The 21,205-nt window shown below is 39.5% G+C and overlaps 1 protein-coding gene across 2 annotated transcripts; it reads left to right on the top strand.

Moving 5' to 3' along the window:
* Window positions 1-4,085: 4,085 nt before the first annotated feature.
* Window positions 4,086-18,487, top strand: HNRNPU (heterogeneous nuclear ribonucleoprotein U). 2 transcript variants are annotated; one of them, XM_032612797.1, is made up of 14 exons: window positions 4,086-4,975; window positions 5,861-5,972; window positions 6,061-6,134; window positions 8,078-8,217; window positions 8,790-8,889; window positions 9,234-9,346; window positions 9,697-9,960; window positions 10,160-10,279; window positions 10,618-10,746; window positions 10,840-11,008; window positions 11,282-11,536; window positions 11,843-12,027; window positions 12,383-12,454; window positions 12,914-18,487. In XM_032612797.1, exons 1-14 carry the CDS (start codon window positions 4,342-4,344, stop codon window positions 12,965-12,967), a joined length of 2,421 nt encoding a protein of 806 aa, XP_032468688.1. In that variant the 5' UTR covers window positions 4,086-4,341; the 3' UTR covers window positions 12,968-18,487. The 2 variants fall into 2 exon arrangements, with proteins under 2 accessions (XP_032468688.1, XP_032468679.1); XM_032612788.1 differs by having other exon boundaries at window positions 4,105-5,032.
* Window positions 18,488-21,205: the final 2,718 nt, after the last annotated feature.

The following is a 21,205-nucleotide window of genomic DNA, read 5'->3' as shown; positions in this document are numbered from 1 at the left end:
TGGGAGTATTTTGCACCATTTACAATTCAAAAACTGTAATACACTAGTTCAAATTTCATGTCTACTACTTAATTATAAAATGCTTAGAGACTCTAATGCAAAGTTTTGAATGTAACAAGTAAAAACCTGAATATGAATAGCCAATATTTCAAAGTTCAACAGTGCTCCTCCGTTGACAGTCTGGAGTCAGCAAAGAGGAAACTCATAGAAGGTTCTCCCTGGAGAGGCTCTACAAATCTTCTAGTCTGCTCTGCTTCATTTATAGATGAGAAAATGAACATCCAGAGATGGTGCAATTTGCCAAAGGTCACACAGCTGGCTACCGTGACAGTGCCAGGCCTAGCAGTGAAGACTGCACTCTCCTATCCAGACTTCATTTCACTTTTTCCCAGACTGACATCTCACCATGAACAATTCATTGACAATTTACAAAGTATATATAGTTATAATTTCCTAAATAAGATTTAACAATCCAACTCTGGATTTTCTTAAGTTCATTAAATTGCTCGACATAGCTAATGAAGACTGATATATACTGAGCTCTTACTGTGCTTCCAGCCCTGTACTCAGTTTACATTATCTCGCTGAATTTTCCCAACAACCTCATGAGGCAGGTATCATTTTAGACATGAGTGCTCTCAGGTATAGAGAGATAAATAGATTGTGCAAGATCACACAGCCACTATGTGGTCTAGCTGGGACTGCAACCCAGGTCTGTCTGATTTTTAACCTTGTACTTTTAACCAGCATTTGAAACATCCTCCCTTCTGATTGTGCTTTCCTGTTAGTCTATATGAAAGTGTACTTTTAACACTTAATAATTTGGAGGTACTCGTGACTTCTCATATTTTCGTAAGAAGATGGGAAAACGTATCTCAGGGTGTTTCAATGCTTCCTTTATTAAATTGCGATTGATTGTGTATACCAGAAAATAATGAACCGATGGAATACCATCTTGAGTCCATTGAATTTAGCATTCTTGTCAGTTCTTGTCAGTTCATGTCACTTCACTGCTAACAGCCCTTCAGTTTCTTCCTTCTCACTGGAGGCAAAAGCCAAAGTCCTTAAAAAAACACTGGCAAGGCTGCTGGCAATCTGTATCTCCCCTCCTCTCCCTAACCTGCCCGATCTCCCTGCCTATCTTTCCCCTCAGGCCTACTTTTTGTTCCCTCCACCTCAAATGTTACCTTACTTCTTAGGCTTCCCTGACCACCCCGCTTATAACTGAAAATCTCCCATGACTGCAGCACACCCTGCCCCTCTCCTGTTTTACATTGCCCTGCAGTACTTGTTACCGTCTCTATTTTATTTATTGGCTAACTCTACGAGAATGAAGGCATAATTACATAGTTCACTGCTGTATTCCTAGCGCTTGTCTTAGAGGTGCTAAAAAATATTTGCTGAGTGAATTATTGTGACAAACTACAGATTCAGGTATGTGCCTTTGCTTCAACCTCAAAATGTGAGCTATATATTCTGAGCACCCTAACTCTCTAATGCCCTGTCATAGGTCTATTACCCATGGGTAATTCACTAATCATTTTTTGCTATTGAGAATTAATTTTCCCCCTTTTCCACTCTGTATTCTTGGTAGTCCCCAGGATTTCAAAAAGGGGGGATTTCACGTTCCTTATAGGTTCCTCAGCAATTTAGAGAGAGTGATCTGTACTTTTACTGGTCTCCGTAGAATAGGACTATCATAACAGCATTAAAAGTATAAGAAGAGGGCTTCCCTGGTGGCGCAGTGGTTGGGAGTCCGCCTGCCGATGCAGGGGACGCGGGTTCGTGCCCCGGTCTGGGAGGATCCCACGTGCCGCGGAGCGGCTGGGCCCGTGAGCCGTGGCCGCTGGGCCTGCGCGTCCGGAGCCTGTGCTCCGCAGCGGGAGAGGCCACAGCAGTGAGAGAGGCCCACGTACCGCAAAAAAAAAAAAAAAAAAAAAAAAAAAAAAAAAAAAAAAAAAAAAAAAAAAAGTATAAGAAGAAAAAACAATTATTAAAATGAAGTCACTATTTGTACTTTCAAGTGGTAAAATAAAATGTTAAATGGTAGATTTCACCTGTTTGTAAAAAGGCCAAACAGTTAAGATGATGGCTGTTTGAGTATTTACAAAAACTGTTTCTCAGTTAAATGTTGTCTAAGAAGGCCCAGTGTAATGAAAGAACCCTGGGGTAGGGGGAAGACCTCAGCTTCCTGGGCCATAAAATGAGCAGACTGAAGATGATCTCCAGGTCACAAAGGTCTTGGAGGCAAAGCCATGGAATTTTCTCATGCCCATCTGAAGTTATATTTCATGTTTATTATTACAACTGATTTAAGAACAATTGTTATAAATCGGTATTTAGATATACATTTTTCATAGGCTTTTTCCAGTTAAATAGAAATTGTTTTCATATCACTAATACTTAAAATTGCAAATTGTATCTAAGGGCACATAAACTTAAATGACCAGCATAATAACTATATTTAACTCTGATTCATTAGGGGACTAATTATCCAGCTTGTGAACATTTAAGCCCCCTGTAGTTCTCTTCCTATTTTGAACAAGGGCAAAGAATTTGAAAAGCTCAAATTCCAGTTTGTCACCTGTTTATAAGCTCCAAGGACATTACAACCAAGGGCTAAAATGAGTTTTTGGCACCATTCGGAAGTTCCTATTTTGGGTGCTATCCCTTCCACCTTCATTAACTTGAACTGAGAATTACTAGTACCATACATAATTCATTAATTTCAACTCAAATCATTTCACAAATGTTAAACTTTCATCTTTATATATGACTGCGTGGTAAAATACATGATTTTTTTTTTTTTTTTTAAATACATGATTTTTAAAAGCTGTTGAAAAGAACTTTAAAAATAAAATTTATTAATCAGTTAAATCATACTAGCCTATGGGAGAAAGTTCACATGCTTATTTTTCCGAAGTTCTAATTAAAATTGGGGCAGCATTATTGTGACAGCTAAAGCACCAAACAGTGGGTATAGCTGACCTTCTTAGTCAGAGATAGACTAGACTGGAACATTGGCAAACCACTGTGCAGATTCTCTGGGGTTTAAGACGTTCACCTCTATCACATATTTAAGTTCTGGCACTCCTACCTAAAACTTGAAGAACATAACACACCTCTTACTTAGTAAGAGAAAAATTAAACTTCTAAGACACACCAAAATAACATTTCTTTCAAGAGTGATAGTTTTCTTTTTACAAAATCACAGCCCTTTATTTTTCATGAGCTTTTACGAGGGTTTCAGCATAATTTGGTCTGAAGTATTCCTATAGGAAAAGCAATAGAATCAAAGTGTGTGACCTAGCTGGGTCTCATCGTCATTGTTAACTACGGGGACTTCATAACTGGATGACCAGGTCCTAAACTGGACAGAATAAATCTTAAAGGTGATCCGTCTTTCTGGTAGGTAAAGAAAACACAGAATTGCAATTCTGAGGCTTACAAGACTTCTTTGGCTAGGAGTGCCATGACAAGGCCTGTAAAGTATATGCTTTGCAGTATGCATATTCCAAAAGCAAGCATTTTTATCTCCCAAACCCTGCATCAGGGGTCATGGGAGAGACAAAAGGAAGGCCCTTCCCGAGTTTAAAATTCAATTCGCAAGGCAGGACTTAGGAAGATTAAACCAAATATTAAATGGAAGAAAATCCCCTGCGTAGAGTAATTGCCAACTTGCGTTGTACAAATCAAAACTGAAATAAAATTTTAGGGCGTTCTAAACAAATAGCTGGAGAAATAGATAAGACAAATCTAAAATGGAAGAAAAGGTGGCAGATTCGAGTTGAAAATGCCAAGTTGAGAACCGAAAGCATTTGGGTAGAAGCAGCCTCCGGGCTGGAAGGCAAATAGCAAACGAGTATTGCCACCAAAGTGCTGGAAAGGCCAATAAATGTTGCAGTGGGTCGGTTTAACTGAAGGAGGTTTCCTCCTCCTCCTCCATTAGCTCGGCCCCAGTTGCAAGCGCAGGGCGCGTCGCCGCGCTCCCGGCCCGCAGCTCGGGTGGGAGCGGGGGGAACAGGCGTGGGAGGGGCGGGGCGAGCGCGGGCGCTCAGCCGGCGCAGGGGCGGGGCGGCTATATTACGTGCGCGGCACCGCCCCTGCGAGAGGACGTTGCGTGCTCGCTCGCGCCAGGCGAGTCTCCGCGTCTTCCTCGCGAACTCGGTGAAAGGAATTGGCGCCGTTCGACACCAGGCGGATCCGCTCTGCAGCAGGAACCCAGCTCCAGCCGCAGCCGCAGCCGCCGCCTGGGCCGAGGAGCAGCCTCAGCCGCCGCCAGTTGCCGAGTGAGCGGAGCCGAGTTTGAGCCAGCGCCTAGCGGTGAATCGGGGCCTCACCATGAGTTCCTCGCCTGTTAATGTGAAAAAGCTGAAGGTGTCGGAGCTGAAGGAGGAGCTCAAGAAGCGGCGCCTGTCCGACAAGGGCCTCAAGGCCGAGCTCATGGAGCGTCTCCAGGCCGCGCTGGACGACGAGGAGGCCGGGGGCCGCCCCGCCATGGAGCCCGGGAACGGCAGCCTAGACCTGGGCGGGGATTCCGCCGGGCGCTCGGGAGCAGGCCTCGAGCAGGAGGCCGCGGCAGGCGGCGATGACGACGAGGAGGAAGAGGAGGAGGAGGAGGAAGGGATAGCCGCCCTGGATGGCGACCAGATGGAGCTCGGGGAGGAGAACGGCGCCGCGGGGGCGGCCGACTCGGGCCCGATGGAGGAGGAGGAAGCCGCCTCGGAGGACGAGAATGGCGACGACCAGGGCTTCCAGGAAGGGGAGGATGAGCTCGGAGACGAGGAGGAAGCCGCGGGCGACGAGAACGGGCACGGGGAGCAGCAGCCTCAACCGCCGGCGGCGCCGCAGCAACAGCCCCAGCAGCAGCGCGGGGCCGCCAAGGAGGCCGCGGGGAAGAGCAGCGGCCCCACGTCGCTGTTCGCGGTGACGGTGGCGCCGCCCGGGGCGAGGCAGGGCCAGCAGCAGGCGGGAGGTAAGAAGAAGGCGGAAGGCGGCGGAGGCGGCGGTCGCCCCGGGGCTCCGGCGGCGGGTGAGTGCTGCGTGGTTGGTTGCGCGCGGCGGGAGGCCCGCGCGGGGTGGGGACCGTGCCCAGGCCTGCCGGAGCCCCGCTGGGGGAGGAGGGAGCCCCGCCGCGGGAGGGAGCCCCCGGGGGGGGGGGCGGAGGCCCCTGCGAGGGGGTGGGGGGGAATTCCGGATTAGACGTGAGGCCTCTGCTTGGTGTGTGACGGCGGCGGCAGCGCCTCCATTATGTGGCTGGAGAGCCGGGGTGGGGGGGGGAACTGCAGCTGCCGCTGGAGGGGGAGGAGCCGCGGTGGCGCCGCCGTGCTGCGTGCGCGCAGTGCGGGCACATGTCTCGGGGGGAGGGGAGGCCCGGGGCCCCGGCGGCGCGCTGTGGCGGCTCCGGGCCGCGGTATTGTGCAAGGCGCGCCGGGCTCGGCGTGACGTCACTTCCGGCGGGCGGGGCCGGGCGGGGCCAGCGGCGAGCAGTACAATGCGGCCGCGGGGAGCGCGGGCCCGGGTGGGGGAGGGGAGTGCGGGCGGGGCGCTTCGGCCCCTCCCCCCTTCCTGAACTCTCTCTGGGATACACGTGGGCTTCGGGCCTGGGCCGCGCTGAGTTTTCATTAGCTTTTTCGAATATTCGAGTAGGTTGGCGAAATTAGCAATGTCCTTAGACTGCGTAACTAATTCTCGTCCAGTTCCAATTGGGTTTTTCGTTGAATTCTCATTTGAGTCGTCGATTGAAAACACTTAAATGAACGGGGAAAGTCGAGCTTTTTTGGGGCGTCAAAACAGAATAGGTTTTTTTGTTTGTTTTGTTGCGGCGTGGTCTCTTATAAAGGGGTGTCGTGTGTTGTAGGAGACGGCAAAACAGAACAGAAAGGCGGAGATAAAAAGAGAGGTGTTAAAAGACCTCGAGAAGATCATGGCCGTGGCTATTTTGAGTACATTGAAGAGAACAAGTATAGCAGGTAGAGGATGTTAACGTAGTGTTACTTGTCACCTGTTCTTTATGCTTTGGTGGGGAAAGCTGTATCAGGAGACAATTCTGTCTTTCAGAGCTAAATCTCCTCAGCCACCTGTTGAAGAAGAAGATGAGCACTTCGACGACACGGTTGTTTGTCTTGATACTTGTAAGTGAAGCTGTTTCTCCCCCGTTCCTCCCCCAGTTGTCAAATGTGGTTTTTGGTTACAAAATATTAGAAAACTTAACACGTGTAAACAGCTGTTTTAAAAGTAGGAAGATGATGGCTTATATCCAGATTCTGGTCACTTAATATTTAGTACAGTAGTTGTATTGATAATTTTACAGGCTCTAACAATTTGATGTTTTTTGGTATGGCTTTAAAGTTCTCATTTGTAGGAATGTGAAATTAATGCCAATATTTGACTGTCTAGCTAATGGAAACTTGTAAGACTACTTATAACTTGTCCATTTAGGCTTCTACGATAAAGTAATGTCATTTTTTTGTGGGATTATGTTAAGTGAGCTCTTTGGGCTTAGTTAAATATTAATGGCTTTTCCATTAGCACGCCATTATATTCCCTATTCTAAAAGATTGTAATAATACTTTTTCAATAACTGCTCTTTTGTTCTCAATTCCAGTTCAGTAGCTGCTGCTTTAAGCTAAGTTGATTTCTTCCAAAGACCTGGGGCAGCAGCAGTGGGCTATCACTGGGCCACTAGCTTTCTTCAGCAGCGAATGGTATCAATGGCAGCGCTGTAAATACTGCTACTTTACCCAGTTGGGTTGCAATTGAGTATGAGGAAGTATTGCAAACCTCTAAATGGGCCTTGGCTGTCAGATTCCTAATTTTTCTAATACAAAAAAAAAATCATTTGTTTGGTGTAGTGATCAGAAAGTACAATTGTTTCTGTGATAGAACAAAGGGTAGAAATAATTGCTTAGAGGTAAGGTGTCAACTTGTCCTGTAGATCTAAGGAGTTGAAGCTTAGAGTCTCATGTTTTGGAATACATATGGTTTTCATTTAGATGTGTAAGGCAGTGTAAATATAAGTCTTGATTTCTTATTGCATATGCTTTACTGCATAGTTGAGATAGTGGAGTGTTTTTTTTTTTTTTTAAAGACTTGCCCATGGAAGAGTAGTTGAATGATTTACATTAAATTCAGTTGCTTAAATATTGGCGAGATACTGAAGCAATGATTTGGCAAGGTAATACTATTATAAAAGGCTTTTAGCTCCTCACCTAGGGATATCAATTTAAGTGCATTATTGGGTTCAAACACAATTGGTTGAATTGAAAATTCTGTTAGTGATGATCGGGAATAAAAGAACAAAGCTAATTTAAGGAGAATTCCAAACTGTAGATTTAATTTCATATCACCAGTAGCTTTCCAACTTCAGTGCTCCCTTGACTGAGAACTCAGAAGGTGCATGCTAATGAGCCAGTGACCCAAAGGTAGCTAGGTTAAAGACGTTTTGGATTTGGATTATTCCAAAGTGTGTAATCCCCCATTGTTATTGATTAACAGGCAAGTCTGGGGAAAGGGGACCTAAAATGCTGTAGTAGTAACGGCATTAGATGACCAGGTTTGTATTTTGCAGATTGAAACTGCCTTAACAAGTTTTAGCAAACAATTTAAGATCTAGAGCCCCTGTAAAGTGCAGGATCAACAGCTCATATTCGTATTTTAAAATACGTGATCATGGCCTCCCTTCAGTTTTATTGTGGCACTGGTAAATTCTACCTGGTCTGGCATGCTTCACTTTGATTTCCTGCTATCCTCTACTGCTTGCCTCTAAATCAAGGTAAAGAGCAGAGCAGGTATGTATTAATGTCACATTGTCTTGATTATTTTATATACTTAAAAAACACATACTAAACCTCAATATTTGTTAGTTGCACAGGTAGTGTATGCTCAAGTTCATAATTTGGCAAGAATTGACTTGGTGGGAGCGGGGCTTGAACTGAAAATTCGAACAACAGCATGATCTGTAAAAATGTATGCAACATTAAGAAATATGAGAAAATTTAATAAAGTTTTGTCTACATAGCAGATACATTTGTATTGGATATCAAAAGAAATAATATGGTATTTGATATAATTGCAGATAATTGTGATCTACATTTTAAAATATCAAGAGATCGCCTCAGTGCTTCTTCCCTTACTATGGAGAGTTTTGCTTTTCTTTGGGCTGGAGGAAGGGCATCCTATGGTGTGTCAAAAGGCAAAGTCTGTTTTGAGATGAAGGTAAATGCAATTTTGTGATGATGTCTTTTTTTCCTTAAGAACCTTTGTGAGTTTTTCCCTGACACTTAGATGTCATTGGAACTTGTAATTTTTCAAGTTTTTGTGGGACTTGGAATCTATGATTTGTAACAGTTTAGGATGTTTGTTATATTAGAAGTTGCCATATAGAGCCAGCCTAATTTTTATTTAGGGTGTTCATTTTTTATCAGGCACTTGAAAGGCCCACCATGGGTTTGAAAATAAATTTGGTTAGGCTCCTGTTTTTGTTCCAGAGAAAAAGCATGTTAAATGAATACTTTAGTTGGTTTTGAGTATTGAGAATATGTAATTTCAACGTTTTCTTTTAAACGTGAATTAACCAAGTACTTAACCATTTTCCGTTTCAAGTTAAAAACCCTTACATCAGTTGTTAAAGTTCTTGTGAATGTTAGGGGGAAGAGTAGAGTTGCTATCTTTCTGTACTTTGTAGCTGGAGAAAAATTAGCCCATTGCCCGAATGAAATAAACCAGCGTTGGTTCAGTGGTTTATTTTCCTTCGTTTACAGTTTAATCATTTATGATTTGACTTCCAGGTTACAGAGAAGATCCCAGTAAGGCATTTATATACAAAAGATATTGACATACACGAAGTTCGGATTGGCTGGTCACTAACCACAAGTGGAATGTTGCTTGGTAAAGTTTCCATTTGAGTATCTATGTACTCATGAGTGTTCAGGGTTTGATTTCAGTAATTAGACTAGAAGGCATTCTAAACTTTTTGCCTGTTTTTAGAGATGAATAATAATAACATGGACACTGGCTAAATTTTAGCTTTTCTTTCTTTGTGGTTACTTGGTTTATGACTGATGGTTGAAATAGAATATTATCCATGGTATGCAATTTGTCAGCTAGTTATATAACCACCTAGCTCTCATTAACTTTATATCTAGTATAAACCCTACATCTGGAATGTTAAAAGTACGTGGGTCATTGGACTTTTGAAAAACTGAATTCATGAAAGTTAATTATTTCCTTAGGTGAAGAAGAATTTTCTTATGGGTATTCTCTAAAAGGAATAAAAACATGCAGCTGTGAGACTGAAGATTATGGAGAGAAGTTTGATGAAAATGATGTGATTACATGTTTTGTTGTAAGTCGTAGCTAAATTTCTACATATAAATAGCAAGTTAGTAGATAAGAAAGAGTATTTTAACATTATATCGTTGTCAGTTTTCAATACTATTTCATTTTGACTGAAAACTACTTAATGTGAAGTTGATCCGAAAATCTAGTCTTTTAGAGCAATATTAATTTCTGCTTGTGGATATAGGTGTTCTAGTTGTATATAACCAAATGTTACCAAAGCTCTTTAATGTATAACCTAAATATGTTTTCTACAGGATAAAGCTTCACTCCTAACTTGAATTTTGAAGTTTTTTTTTAAAAGAAGTATTATAAGAAGCATATTAAAACACGTTAATTTTTTTCTCCAATTAACAGAATTTTGAAAGTGATGAAGTAGAACTCTCCTATGCAAAGAATGGACAAGATCTTGGCATTGCCTTCAAAATCAGTAAGGAAGTTCTTGCTGGACGACCACTCTTCCCGCATGTTCTGTGCCACAACTGTGCGGTTGAGTTTAATTTTGGTCAGAAGGAAAAGCCATATTTTCCAATACCTGAAGACTATACTTTTATCCAGAATGTCCCCTTGGAGGATCGAGTTAGAGGACCAAAGGGGCCTGAAGAGAAGAAAGATTGTGAAGTAAGTCATTTTAAAAAAAGAATTTTGAAGGTTGCTTTTGCTTGGCAAAAATGACATTTAGAAGAGTTGGATGGTTGCTCTGTTTAATTTACTAACTGCCATACATGTTGTTCCCATTAAAAGGCTGTGAAAGTTCAGATATGTAAACCGCGCTTTTGTGCATTTAAAAAAAATATTTAAAGAATTCTTTCCATTGTAGGTGGTTATGATGATTGGCTTGCCAGGAGCTGGAAAAACTACCTGGGTTACTAAACATGCAGCAGAAAATCCTGGTAAATACAACATTCTTGGAACAAACACCATAATGGATAAAATGATGGTAAGTAGATTGGGCATGAGTTCAGCATTTTTAAGACTAGAAGGTATTCGGGGTAACCGTTTTGTCTGTCTTTATTCATTTTGTGTTAGTATTTTAGAGATAGGAGTTCGGGCAGTTAAACTGGTTATTTAAGCAGGCTCTTTACCTGTAAGGTAAACTGCCTTCCAATGGCTAGCTTAGGCTTCCTTCTCTTTTCTATAGAAGGTTTTGGACTCGGATTATCCAGTAGCTAAAAATGAATTGAAGGCACTGGGTGTTGTTACAGTATAAAATGTCCTTTTCTGTAGCAATGAGAAAAGGCAATATTTAAATTTTGAAACTTTAACTTTTAAAAACAGGTGGCAGGTTTTAAGAAGCAAATGGCAGATACTGGGAAACTAAACACGCTGTTGCAGAGAGCTCCACAGTGTCTTGGAAAGTTTATTGAGATTGCTGCCCGTAAGAAGAGAAATTTCATTTTGGATCAGGTGAGCTGCAGCTTTGAGATTGAAAAAAGTAACTGTGATAATTATAGAATTAATGTTTGGGGTTATAAACTTTTTTTTTTTTTTTTTTAAAAGACAAATGTGTCTGCTGCTGCCCAGAGGAGAAAAATGTGCCTGTTTGCAGGCTTCCAACGAAAAGCTGTTGTAGTTTGCCCAAAAGATGAAGACTATAAGCAAAGAACACAGAAGAAAGCAGAAGTAGAGGGAAAAGACCTACCAGAACATGCAGTCCTCAAAATGAAAGGCATGAAATTTATTTCTACTGTTACGTTAAATATCTTTCTGTGATTTATATCTGTGAACTTAAATTTTGTGTTAATAATACTGTTTTAGGAGTTAACTCTGTAAATGAGCGTACTTCACTTGTTTAAGAAAATGTAATTAAAACAAGAATAGGCACTGGGTGAATAGATACTGTATGCTTTGCAGGAATTAAGCTGCTTGAGAGTTGTAGGCTCTAGGATTGTGAATGTGTATGTAGTGGATTTGTAGGTTAATATGATTTAATGTTTTGTAGGAAACTTTACTCTGCCAGAAGTAGCTGAGTGCTTTGATGAAATAACGTATGTTGAACTTCAGAAGGAGGAAGCCCAAAAACTTTTGGAGCAATATAAGGAAGAAAGCAAAAAAGCTCTTCCACCGGAAAAGAAACAGAACACAGGCTCAAAGAAGAGCAATAAAAATAAGAGTGGCAAGAACCAGTTTAACAGAGGTGGTGGCCATAGAGGGCGCGGTGGATTCAATATGCGTGGTGGAAATTTCAGAGGAGGAGGCAAGTTAATTTTGAATATTATTTATTTGGTTCAATGTTGAAACAAGTAATCTGTAATCTTCTAGTTTGGGTCTGTATGTTTTCCTGCTGAATTTAACATAGGAAGTTTTTGATCCTCGTGTCCTAGCTGTCTTAGTAACCATAGTAAAATAACTTCATGCGATTTGATGGTAAACACACCTAGGTTATGTTGAATGGTTAAATTAAACATTTTTTTCATAAAATAAAGGAATGGTCCAGGAGAACCTTAAGTCGTGTGTAAAGAAGGTAACAACACACTATTAAATGAAACCTCTCTTGTTTTAGCTCCTGGGAATCGTGGTGGATATAATAGGAGGGGCAATATGCCACAGAGAGGTGGTGGCGGTGGCGGAAGTGGTGGAATTGGCTATCCATATCCTCGTGGCCCTGTTTTTCCCAGCCGAGGCGGTTATTCAAACAGAGGGAATTACAACAGAGGTGGAATGCCTAACAGAGGGAACTACAACCAGGTAATGATTTAAGTTCCTGTATACACTGTTTCTCTATATAGTTTAGTCTGGAAAGTTAAAGGCATATGTTGCGCAGCCTCAGAAAGAGTTAGGAACACAGCATGTACGCATAGTGATGGTAAAATGAGTCAATTTCACTTACATTGATTTTTCAGGTGCATTAACTAGCAGCAAGTCAGGTGATGTCTCATAGCGAATAAGTTAATCACCTGAGAGCAAACGCAGCAGAGAGTGCTCAGAGGTTAATGGCTGACTGGCAATCTTAACCTGTTTCTGTGGCTGTGTCTCCTCTTCTCCCCCGTCCCATATACAAACCTAACAACTTGTGCTCTTAAAGGTTTTTTTCTTTTTGTAGAACTTCAGAGGACGAGGAAACAATCGTGGCTACAAAAATCAATCTCAGGGCTACAACCAGTGGCAGCAGGGTGTAAGTAATTCCTTATGTGCTTTTTTGTACATTTAATTGTATTTTGAATTCATAAGAGTCAATCTTGAAAAAAGATCTTGTCCAGGGATTGAAGTGTTTATAAGTGTTACAGGGCAAGGTGTGAATTGTGTTGCAGTTGTAGCCATAATGTCTTTTGAAGACAAAATAGGTTGGAGTTTGCTGTAACTTAATATTTTAAATAAAATAGTATTTAATACATATGGTTCTTTTTACTGCTAGCTTTAATTGTATAAACTAACCAAGTCATAATGTGTTTCCTTTTGTAATGTGTATTGATAATGGGATATTAATACCAACTAAATCTGGCTTGATAAATCAGAGGTATGACAGGTATAAATTTGTCTCCAGCAATTACTCTGAATTAGATTGTCATTTCCTAAAAGCAGTTTGAGTGGCTTATTGATGTTTTTTCTTTAAAAAAAAAATTTTCTCTTACAGCAATTCTGGGGTCAGAAGCCATGGAGTCAGCATTATCACCAAGGATATTATTGAATACCCAAATAAAACGAACTGATACATATTTCTCCAAAACCTTCACAAGAAGTCGACTGTTTTCTTTAGTAGGCTAACTTTTTAAACATTCCACAAGAGGAAGTGCCTGCGGGTTCCTTTTTTAGAAGCTTTGTGGGTTGATTTTTTTTTTTCTTTTCTTTTTTGTACATTTTTAATTGCAGTTTTAAAGTGAATCGTAAGAGAACCTCAGCATTGTGCACGATAAGAGAATGTGTCAGTATTTCAGGGTTCTACATTTTATCTGTAAAATGTGACTTTTTTTTTTTATCACAACAAAAGTAAAATGTTGCTTTGTACCTGGTGTCTTTTATTAAGAATTTACTCCCCCCATTTCTCAGAGATAACAGTCGGGAGTTATTGTCACAATATAATAGAAATGTTAGCAACCAGATTCATGTAAGGACTAAGTGGTCCTCATGAATTGCATAAGACTCTGTACTGCTCGTATTACACTCCATCCTCTCTGTAGTTTGCTGAGTAGTGGAGGGGTAAGCTAAATAGTAGTTTTTGACAGTAACTGGGAAGGCTCTTTCTTTTTAAGTAACAATGCAATTGGCATATTTGGGAATGAAGATAAAATTTGGAACTAAGATAGAGAAGATGGAGTGTATGTAGAAGGGCTGTTAAAAATGTAAAACTTGGTTGCATTATTTGTGGAGGCTCAAACTTGTGAAGGTTAAATACCATAATTTTTCCATTTGTTCTGCATTTTGATTCTGAAAAGAAAGCTGGCTTTGCCCATTTCTTATTAAAAAAACTTGTTGTAAATCCAGTTGTCTAATGGGATCTATATGAAGTTAGCTATGTCTGTATGCCCTTCTCCCACAAAATACTGTATAACTAGTGTGCTTGTAGTAGTTAACTCCACCATCTTTGTAAGCTAATGAAATTGTGAGTCACCCATTTATATCTTAATTTTTAATCATGTCAGTTCTTGAATGGGTATCTCCTTAGCCTGCTGATTTCTTTTTCTTTCTAAAGAAAGTGGGTGGAGAAATTAATTTAGACGTTTGTTTGCAATAAAAAGAATTCATTTTACTCTCGTTTTGGGATTCTCGCCATCAAGGTTCAAAATCCCTTTATGAAACTCCCAAGAGGAGAAAATTTAAGTGTGTGCTTTCTGGACAGCTTATTCTCTGTACTTGGAACATTTAGGTTTTAAAAACTTAAATGTGTACTGACAATTGACTTTTTAAATTATGAAGTAAAGTTGAATGCTTCCCTTCCCCTCCCCGCCCAGATGACTTTTAACATTTAACGAGGGGAAAAGGTACTGGCTGGGAGAAGTTAACACTCAGTTTATCATCTTTACAAAATGCTAATGGCTGTCCTCAACTGATAATTATATATACATCTGTATAATACATGAAACTCTGGGAACAGATGCTTTTAGAAGCCATCATGCAAGCCAGTCACTACTACACAACACTGCTAACTTAACTGTAGTTATGTGATAACATTAGATCCCCTAATTGTAATTTTATTGGGTTTGCACAGAACACTTAATCTTCTAAAGGACCCTCACTCATGTGAGGTGAGGAATCAGGAGTCAAACTGTAGAACTAAAACTTGACATCAGTTTAGTGTTTCATTGGTGTTTTAGGTTGCTTCTGGTAAGTATAGGTTTGTTTATATTTGACTGTTTAGATTTTTGTTTTAGCCATTTAAGATCAGATTTTTAACTATTTATACTCCTAGGAATTTTCTTGCTAAAGGATGAGCTGGAGTTGAGTTTCAGATGATGGTGTAGGTTCAGTTGAGAATTTTTTGGCCTATAACCCTACAATTAACCATAGGAATACTTAACAGTACAAGATAGTGCCTCAGGAGCTTTTGTCTTTTTAGCAGTTAACTTAATGCAAGCAACCATTTGCATGAGTCTGCTTTTCAATATACATCAGTATTACTGGGGTTGTATAAACTTAGCCGGGGGGGGGGGGGGGGGGTGGGAGTAAGGTTTGTTGCTAATCAGTGTTTGTGTCCTAAATGTTTAGGTGCTATTGAAAAATCTTGGATATACCTTCTAGCTTAAAATTGCTTATTAAAGAATTCATATTCTAATCATTGCAGTGGGAGAGTGATGGCCAAGTGACATTTGGTAGGCTGTCATGCCTGTGCAGCACAGAAAGTTTTGGGAAGAGAGATGGGATAGATAAAAATGCCCAGGAAAATGTTAAGTTTTAAGAAGCAGTTTCAAGGTCAGAATTAATAGTAACACCTGCATTTGTATGAAGTGACATAATCCTAGAGCGTATTTAAGAAATTAAGAAGAGGGAGTGCACCATATAGCAAATAAGAAAAAAAGTTGATGCCAAGTTTGGCATAATGAGATCTGTAAATGAGAAACTTGGTTTATTGTTCACCCCTTCCCTTGCCTACCTCCCCTCAATGGCAAGCAAAACACTGAATAAACAAAAATTATCTGAACAGATGTCCCAATTATACCCTGAGAAAACTCACCTGTGAGATTGCTCTTGGTTTAAGGGGTGCTTTCACTAGAAACTTTTGCATATAGTTAATACCTATCATCCTGAGGCAAGAATTGAATTAGATTGGTTACTAAGACGTTAATCAGGAAAGAACAGAAAGTGCTTTAAGTTAGAAGTCATAAAGTAACTGGAACTGTAAAAAGTTTTCTTTGTTGCTGGTAGTTTACGCCTTGTTACTTCTATCTAGCCTTTGGTGGCTGGCTCTGGCTCAGACCTAGGAGGCTGAGACCAGCTTCTGGCCCTGATACCCAACCCAGACAGCAAGATGAAATCTTAAAAATGAAGTATGAGTCAAATCAATTTGACATTGAAGTGACAAAAAGAAGCCATATTAAATCTAGGAAACGATAAGCTGTCATTTGCCTAGTATCCTGTCTGAAAATAAATATGGAACTAGATGTCTTGAACACTCACAAGATTTTAAAGCTTGTTAAAGACAGTTTTCCTTGAAAAAATACTGTTTTCAAGGAAAGGTAACTCGGTAGTATTTCTTTTTCACCTCCTGTGGAGTTTACGTTCACGGACAGACTGTTTTGTATTCGCCTCAGTTGTGGAAATTGACATTTTTCTATGAACTTTTATTTAATATAAATTGGCTTTTATCCTAGGATTGTTTTTTATAGCCCATCCCATTGCACAAATGAGGAAACATTTTGATAGCTTATAAGGCACTGGTATAGGCATCTTTCACATGTAAAGATCTGTAAGGGTATTTCTGATGTGCTTTAAAAGCCTAAACCAGAATAAACTTACTAAGGAAGGCATAAACTTGTATCTTCAGTCCAGGTCGTAGTTGCTGGTATTAGATATAAAACACATCTTAAAATCATTAGTTTCCGTAATTTCCTTCTTACACATTGAAATGTTTTGAATCTAAACTTGGTCATTGTTCATATTTCTGGGGCTCTGGACTTTATAAAAATGGGTTTAGGTTTTAACATTTTAGTAATAGTTAATGAAAATAAGGGTGTATGTTAATGGCAATGGCCTGGCAATAAGTTGCAATGCTTAGTTTATGTATTGGAACTCTTGCTTATGCGTGAGTTTTAAGGGACTGTTAAGTTAGTGCTTTGAGTTAGAAACTTACCAACTGCCTCATCTCTAAACAGCAATTTGGATTTATTAGGTTAAACCACGGTTTCTTCAAATCATTAATTGCCTTAACTAAAAAATAGGTAAAACTGCAATATCCTTGTGATGTGGAGAGCCTTTATCTTGGGTAATTTTCAGATGTGACTCTTTTTGGCCCTGTCATTGCACAACTTCTGTGCTAAAACATGCAGGTAATAGATCTAGCCAGTTCAGTGCTTGAGTTTTATTTAGGCTGCTCTAATCCCTAGTTCTTAACTTAGTACTACAGGTACATGTTTACAAGACACATAGTAAAATTACATAGTCCACCTAACTCCTGTTGAAGTGACATTTGTTTTATTAATCCATACTAATCTTGATGTTTGAAAAGTAAATCCTTAAGAATTTGGAAATGACCTACAGTACTGATGGATGTAGTATGTGTCCCCTAGTGTGTTGAGGTAGGAAAAAAATCAAAACCCAGCATCCCCAAGTACCTTAACATTAATCTTAAACTATAAACTTGTGAATTTGAACAGGAAATAACCTACCTTAACATACAATTTTTATATATTTTGCTGATTAGGTATGCCATTTTATTTGGTGGTCACATTTAGTAAATTTCAACCATGCAGATAGCTGAATCTCAGAAAATAATAGCTTTAGGTAGGAGGGAAATGGCTAACAAAGATAAGTAGGCATATATACTTTCACATCTTAGCCGATGGACTAAAGATATAGGGTGATAGGGTATGTTCAATTAGTTTGCCCAAGGAATTAGTCCATGAGGAATGGTAGACTGGAAATAGGTGGGAATATTACTCATAATGTTAACCAGAATTACTCAAAAAAATGTAACACCTGTAAATTGTGCTGTTAGGTTGGGAATGTGCTGTCCACCTGGGAAGCTGAATAAGTACAACTTTTTGGCATTATGTAGACAGTTGGTGCTTTCACTGGCGATTGTAGATCCAGTATTAGGGGAGAAAATGTTGCAGATAACTGATAGGCCAGGACATCTATAATCCGTTTGGTTAGGTGAGTTATTGGGACAAGAACTTAATCGTGTGTTTAATGTGTAATCATTTTATCACCTAGGAGTATTACAATTTTTTTTTTCCTTTTCATGCCAGGAATCAACATGTACTTGCATCTTGACAAGGAACAGGGGTTTTGCTTTTAAACAAAACTGGATCTGTGGGTATGAGAAACTATTATAGTTGAAAGTGATGTGGGAATACCAGTCCAGGCAAATGGAGAAATGTCTTATGGAAAGTTAATTTGTTCAGTTAATTTGTTCAAATATTTCAGTTAAAATCACAGCGCTACACCAATGGCACAGCAGTTATTCCTGAGCATGCCCAGCTTGGGTATCTGCACAACTGGATGTTATGAAGGGACTACAGGCCTGGAAAGCTAGCATAGTGTTTAAAAGCTGTAAACACTGAACTGTTGTGGCATGTTCTTTTCTGCCAATCCTCTAATACTCCATTCTGTGCTCTTACAAGAAGTAAAATTAGTTTTGCCTAGTAAGATATTTTATACTTGCCAAGCACTTGAGAAGCACTGCCACAAATTAGTATCAGCCAAAATTTTTTTTTTTTTTTTTAAAGCAAAAGCAATCAAGAACTTTGAGATGGCCACTGTAGACATTTAACGTGCGTGGCTTTCGTGAGAACGAAAAAAGAGATGCAGAGAAAGTGAGATAAAGTTAATACCTCAGAAGAACAGTTGAAGCTTACTTGAATGACAGGATAACTTTGTACTAAGGATAACTTAGTAATGACAGGATAACTTTGTAATAAGTAGTTGTTAATAAGGTATCCTTTCAGTTGTCTGTAGTTAAGGGAGATGGGAGAGTCACGGTCAAGAACAACAAAAGGTTCCAACTTACTTTTTTTTTTTTTTGAAAAAATAAAAAATAATGTGCTGATTTAAATTTCATCTCCTTTTCCTTAGTCTGTCCATGTGAATGTGCTGTGTGGAAGAGTAAAAGGGTCCAAGTAAATGTGTTCCAGTGATTCCAATAGGTATTCCAAATTAATTGCTGCTTGTACATTTAACACGTGTTATACTGGGCTTCCAGGATCACCTTAATTAGAACTCCTCTTATTTTAAAAAGGCAGGGGAAAGGGAGAAATTAGTAACTAGGTGCATAGATTTGTTTGTAACAGGAAAGAAAGGTTCTCTAGTATCTCCTTTGCATACCTGAAAGAATGTGAGGTATTTGGTGGTATGTTAGCAATTGGTGGTCCTCTTGCATAGGTTAAAGGCAGTACATGCAAATAGAGCCAAGTCCCTTTAAGGTTAAATCCTTATTCTAATGGTTCAGATTCCTTCTATTTAATGTTATGTAAGACATTGTTTCAATATCCTCCCTACTTGTAGAGTTGAAATACTTCCTTACAATATTCTAATACAAAGATAGCTAGGATACCTATGTCCTTGAGTTCCCAAAAATCTTTCTGTATCTGTATTAAATGCACAAATGCTTTTTGTTAGCTTATAATAACTTGGAAAATGATCTTTTTGGAGAATGAAGTGATGTAAATTTACATCAAAGTACAAAAAGATCAAGAAGTGAAATTTAAGACAAGGACTTTGATTATGCTAGTCCACAGCATGTACTTTCTTGTTGCCCTGAAATTATTTAAAGACTTAATAAGAAGCTTAGAAGAAATTAGTTTTTCCCACTACATACTTGAGAATAATGTATTTTGGTGAAGTGAGAGGACTTGGCTGCTGTACTGACTGAAAATGTAACTACCAGAGTTTCCTGAGTGAAATACAGTTCTACTCTGTCAAATAAAAGCAATCTCTAAAGACTTGAAGAGCAGACAACTTAGAGTAAAAGGTAAAAACTCAAAGCCATTTCTGTTCATTGAGAAAAAGCAAACTAGAAAGATGTTTTTAAAGCAAACTTAGAATTTAGATAGTAGAACACGTTTCATTTCATGTGACTAGTCCTTGTCTAAGGGGGAAGACGTTTTTTATGAAAACCCTTTAAGAAACCAGTATATGCAAATTTGAATCCCCTAAGGGTAGGCCATATATAATAGCTGTTTTACAACTTACAGAACTTAGTAAAAGTTATTCCTGGAAAAGAGTAGAAAAGATAGCTGCCTGTTAAGTCCATGTGAACATTTAGTGAACAATAGAAATTTTAATTTAGTACTTATAGTCACTGGTAGCTTTCTCAAGATAAAAATACTTGGAAAAAGTCATCTTTTAATCTCCAGAGAATAAAGTGGTTGAAAAGACTCAAATGTTTGCAACACTGATCAGTAGTGCTCACATTATGAACTTTAAAATGTAATACTTTATTAAAAAACTAAGCTTTTTTGTCCCTAAAGCTTGTCTTAAAATTTAAATATGGAACTTAATGCACAAAAACATGTGTAAGATACCAGTATTTGGGTGGTAGAGGATATTATATATTATTACTGACCTGATTTTATGACCAATGGACCGTATTTTAAGATGCTTCCCAAAGATATTTTATTCTAGAGTACTGTTAAAAACCACAGTTAAAGCAATCAGTAATTTTTCTACTTTCCTCATGAAGGTATTCTGCTTTCCCAAAGTAGTTTACGTTAACATCACTTTTAAAGGGGTGTCTTAATCCCCATCCACCACAGATTTTTACCTAGGAATAGAAGGATTCAAACCGTATTTGATCCCTAGCTTTTTGCTGAAAAGTGCATAAACAGGAATCCTGAATTTATTATATAGACCTCCTCGCATTATAAAATCGAAGCAAAGGGAAACCAGCGATGGAGTAGAGGTACGTAGACTGAAGAGATGCTTGCAAATTAAATAATGGTATTAGGGATAGTCAGATTTCTTGTTGGCAAACTTGGTCAATAGAAATCAGAAGTCCAGAGAAAAGCTTCATTTTAAATTCCCTGAGGTTCTTTTACTGAGATGTAAAGCAAGTAGTCAAGGAAAAACAAAGAGGGAGGGGTGAGGGAATGGGGGGAACTGCATAAAGCACTTAGAGGTAGTTAATTAAAGTAGGTATGATAAGCTGCAAAGTTTTAAACCTACTAATTGCCACAATTCTATTTTAATCAGCTATTTAGCTGGTACCTACCGCTATATCACCTAGTGTGAAATTTCGGATTTAATGGAATAATGAAGGAAGCAGTGCAGCTGGAGGCTTCAAGTGGGCTTGGAAGGTAGGTTACTGTTTCAGCTTAAGTTTGGAAAGTGTAAGCTTTTGGGTGAGAGGGACTAGTGAACATTTAGTAATTAAACATGTGTTGACTGCTTTATACCAGACACTTGGTTGGGAATGTAAAGATAGGGTTCTTGTAGCACAAGTCAGCGACCAGTGGAAGTGCCAACTACTGTTAGTGGAACATGAAACAAAGTAGTGAGAGCGCCTAAAAAGTGGTGATGATCCTAATTCTAGAAGTTAGCAAGAGAGTAGAAGGTTATAGAGAAGGAGGCAGGAAAAGGGCATTATAAGTGAAGTGAAAAAATTTGAGCAGAGGTATGAGTTCAGTTCATGGTGGCCAGAGGTACACTGGAGGTGGGACTGGCAAAACTTCACAGTTTGAACTTGAAGTTGGATGGCAGAGTGGAAGAAGATTGGACTGGAGGGACCAGAAGTGGAAGTGTCAAGATCAACTTGGAGGCCTTGGAGGTCTGGTAG

Source organism: Phocoena sinus, chromosome 1 (assembly GCF_008692025.1).
Source record: "Phocoena sinus isolate mPhoSin1 chromosome 1, mPhoSin1.pri, whole genome shotgun sequence".
Classification (NCBI taxonomy): domain Eukaryota; kingdom Metazoa; phylum Chordata; class Mammalia; order Artiodactyla; family Phocoenidae; genus Phocoena; species Phocoena sinus.
The sequence above is the reverse complement of the archived record's forward strand: the minus strand, read 5'-3'. Positions and strand labels throughout refer to the sequence as shown.

Coding starts and splice junctions, on each gene's coding strand:
- HNRNPU (XM_032612788.1), top strand. CDS start 4,342: ATGAGTTCCTCGCCTGTTAATGTGAAAAAGCTGAAGGTGTCGGAGCTG. Junction 5,033..5,860: donor CCCCGGGGCTCCGGCGGCGG/GTGAGTGCTGCG, acceptor CGTGTGTTGTAG/GAGACGGCAAAACAGAACAG. Junction 11,009..11,281: donor TGCAGTCCTCAAAATGAAAG/GCATGAAATTTA, acceptor AATGTTTTGTAG/GAAACTTTACTCTGCCAGAA.